Genomic DNA, 3928 nt, shown 5'->3' with positions numbered 1-3928 from the left:
TAGGATTCTAGGACTTGTCAACCACGGTCACATATTTCTAATTGAAATAGAATTCCATCAATGCTTGCATGGCAAGCTCATTATCTTGGGCACAAATCCTACATGGGCTGGACTTCTATTAAGTGTCATGCACCTCCCAACACTTAAAGTATCAATCAATATACAGAATCATCGAGATCAAGTTCATCAAGTTTGTCAACTATAAAATGTCATATGTTTGAAGACAAATTATAAAAAATAAAAAATAAAATAAGAAAGCTTGATGGGTAGACCAGGAGGGCAAAAACATAGCATATAATGGTAGATGAAGCTGATTCTCATTCAAGTTTTTTTTTTTTTGGCTGAATTGATTCTCATTCAAATTGAACACTCCATTTTGCACCAAGATTTACAATTTGAAATTAAGGAATTAAGAAAGATGTGTTTATTTTATACAAGCTGAAAGTACATAACAACATTTAGTTTTCAAGCAGACAAGGCTGATCGAGTACACTTGTAAGTTGCGTAAGCTCCAAAAGCCACCACCACAGCAACCGCCAAGACTTTCACAGCCATCCCCAGATTTTGCTTTAAAATTGATCTCTCAATCACAAGTTCGTTACAGCAGATTCCATCCAATATTATAGCTTTTTCTGTGGGTCTGAGCCCAGTTTTAGGCATTATTACAGAAAGAACGCCGTTACCAAACTTTGCCTGAATTGCACATGTTTTACATTTCTTATCTACATTGATTTCTTTGTTGAAGCGGCTCCATCTAGTTTCCTTTAAAGGACGTTCTCCAAAGATTTTTAGGACCCCATGGTTGTTTATTTGAGCCTTTAATTGCTCCTTGTTGAAATCTGCACAATATAATTAAGATAGAAGAGAAATTAATCATTATCACCAGTGTGGTAGAGCCGATTTAATTTCAAGGCAAGCAAAATTGTAAGAACTAAATAATAATAATAATAATTAATTGGATATATATATATATATATATATATTAACCTTTTGTTTTTGGCAGAAGATGTACTCCCATTTAAATCCACTAAAATGACTAATGTGATTTTGACTCTAGTTATAATGTTATATCATGTGATATTTAGTTGATTTTGTGTAATTAATAATCAACAATAGTAATTGATTTTGTGTAATTAAATTCATCCAAATTTAATTCAAATATATAACAATTGATAAAAAGTTCTGCACAAAACTACTTCAATCGTGAAACAAATTAATTTTAAAAAATCTAAATATATTCTTAAATTATATAGCAAGCAACCTATATGGTTGATTAATTATAGCAAAACTCAATCCAAGTAAGTCTTGGTCCTTTCTAAATTACGGTTAAATCTAGGTAATTTCTTTCTTTTAATAATGGAGTTGGCCCTGTGAGTTGAGTGTTAGAAAATAACAGTTTTTTAAAAGGTATTTTTTGACAAAGTTTGAGCCAAAAATAGTTATGTGAATAACACAATATGGCTCTTCACTTCTTTGCTCAAAACCATCGAATAAGAAATTGGTTCTTTATTTCAAAAGTTCCTATTTGAACATTGATTGAGGGTAACGAAGGAACTTGAGGTTATTCTATACAGCCTTATCGTGTTTATACGCACCTTCTTTGAATATAAACTTAAGACCCCAAAGGGTATCACAATTTTTTCGACAAAATTTATTTGAGTTTAAATTCTGTTGCTTGATCATTCAAAGGTTATTATCTCTAGAATATTATGTCTTGGCCGAAGAACTTAGAGGCAAGCCCAGACAAACAATAAAAATCAATCAATGGCAGAGAGGAAGATGTATTAGGATCATTTTCATTTGAAATAAATCCATTTTATTGCTAAATTAAATCTTATAAATCTAAATATGTATTTAGTGCAACATCATTTAAAATTTTAAAATGACATGATGCTTTATATACTATTAAATTCAAGAAATAAAATTTTAAACATGAAATTTTAAAATGACATGATTCTCTCTCTCTCTCTCTCTCAATGAAATGGGAGGATCTAGCTTGTAAGTGGAAAGACTGAAAGATTGATGGAAATGTATTAAAACTAACATATTAATTCCAACTACCTTCTTATCAACTCTCCTCTCTTCTATCTCCCTTACCACATCTGCCTGGAAATGCAATAGTCCCCCTAAACTCTGTCTCGTTACCATGCATGCATAACAATATGAATTTTGGATACAAATCTACTCATTTAATCAATTCATTTTATAATTTATAAGGCATAGTTCGAATTAATATTTGAACTTTTCTATCTGTTGAATTTAAGACTGAATGAATATAAAAATCTTAAACCACATTTGACCTGATATATACTACATTAAATGAAGTTTCAAAGATTTTAATTCTAACAGTCATTTTAATCAATTCATTTTATAATTTATAAGGCATAGTTCGAATTAATATTTGAACTTTTCTATCTGTTGAATTTCAGACTGAATGAATATAAAAATCTTAAACCACATTTGACCTGATATATACTACATTAAATGAAGTTTCAAAGATTTTAATTCTAACAGTCATTTTACCTTAGAAATATATTGTTTTGTGTTTATTGGTTAATTTATTGAAGAATCCCCCCCCCCCCCCCCCCTCTTCTCTCTCTCTCTCTCTCAAACAAACAAACAAATCTCTCTCAAACAAACAAACAAATAAATGTAAGTGCAAACTCACAAAGTAGGGATTTTTTGAAAAAATAATAGTATATTATATTATTTATAATGATTAAAAATAACAGTATCGGGAAATTATTTTGAATAATCGTCTCCTTTTGTGAGCATTAAAAAAAACACAATTTTTAGTATTGAAATTTCAAATTTTGTGTTGAAATTAGGTTTACAAAACATAATTTCAATTTAAAAACACGATTTCAATGTAAAATGTAATATAATTGAAATCATATTTTGGAAATATAATATCAATGCAAATTTGAAATTTCAATACATAAAGTAAAATCACGTTACTCTTCCAAATAATTTTACCGCTATTTTTAACAATTAATAATAAAATAATATTATTTTTCAAAAAAAAAAAAAAAAATCTCTACAAACGAGGACCAGGTAAAATGAAAAATATACTGTACCCTGGAGATGGACTTCAAGAGTGTCACGTTCCTCCCCTTTATGCCATTTGCAGTAGGGTTCAAAATCCTCATATACGCGCGCACAAGCACAATAGTTGGTGTGAGAACAAGCACAATATTTGGTTTCCATTAATGGAGGCTTCAGTTCTTTTTTCACTTTGGTCTGGAGGATGTATGAAGAACTACTTGATTGAAATTAAGAAGGTATCCCCGTAATGCTGTTTATATTTATAGTATTAATTTGACGACCTAAGATGTTTCTTTTACATATTGAAATAGAATCTCTTTTTTGGTTTTCTACGGTTTTGGAGATTCCTTGTCTCTACAACCAATCTTTCTTGACGTGTGCTGTAGATGATCTCCTCTTGCATTGACGATACAATTTATATTCTATTCTTTCCTTACTTTAACATTTGTTGTCAAAGACAAGACTCTTGTTTAACAACTAGCTAGCTACGAGATTCTATATAAAAAAAAAAAAAAAAAAAATTGCTAGCTACGTAGAGACGTGGAAAAATGGGCAGATTGAGTCAAGTTCAGGTTTAAAAAACGTACGGTTCAAGTAAAAAACATATTATTATTTTAGGCGGGTTATAAATGAATTTGGTCATATTGATCTATATTTTTCATATGATTCTTTTTTTATTAAAAAGAAATATGTATTTGCCATTCAGTAAATCATGCAGCAAATTATTTAATATAAAATATATTACTTTAAATTCACTATCCATATCACAAAAGAGTTCAGCTCAACAAATTGATACTTGTATATAATTATACAAATCCTGATATTACTAACCAAAACAAAATTGCACAAATGCAAAGAATTCTAGTTTACCTTAAAACAAACA

The 3928-nt window shown here is 29.4% G+C and overlaps 1 protein-coding gene across 1 annotated transcript; it reads right to left on the bottom strand.

Annotated features, from left to right (window-relative positions):
* Positions 1 to 288: 288 nt before the first annotated feature.
* LOC126707002 (inactive protein RESTRICTED TEV MOVEMENT 2-like) lies at positions 289 to 3292 on the bottom strand. The gene is made up of 2 exons (XM_050406589.1): positions 3078 to 3292; positions 289 to 839 (listed from the first exon to the last, which is right to left on the bottom strand). Exons 1-2 carry the CDS (start codon positions 3205 to 3207, stop codon positions 466 to 468), a joined length of 504 nt encoding a protein of 167 aa, XP_050262546.1. The 5' UTR covers positions 3208 to 3292; the 3' UTR covers positions 289 to 465.
* Between the last annotated feature and the right edge of the window lie 636 nt (positions 3293 to 3928).

The sequence above is a fragment of the Quercus robur genome, chromosome 11, assembly GCF_932294415.1.
Source record: "Quercus robur chromosome 11, dhQueRobu3.1, whole genome shotgun sequence".
Lineage (NCBI taxonomy): Eukaryota > Viridiplantae > Streptophyta > Magnoliopsida > Fagales > Fagaceae > Quercus > Quercus robur.
This window is presented reverse-complemented; position numbering and strand designations above follow the sequence as displayed.

What these genes read in the sequence shown, in the direction of transcription:
- LOC126707002 (XM_050406589.1), bottom strand. Translation starts at nt 3,207, where the DNA reads ATGGAAACCAAATATTGTGCTTGTTCTCACACCAACTATTGTGCTTGT. An exon ending in TCTTGAAGTCCATCTCCAGG is followed by an intron (nt 840 to 3,077) that starts GTACAGTATATT and finishes TATATTGTGCAG; the next exon opens with ATTTCAACAAGGAGCAATTA.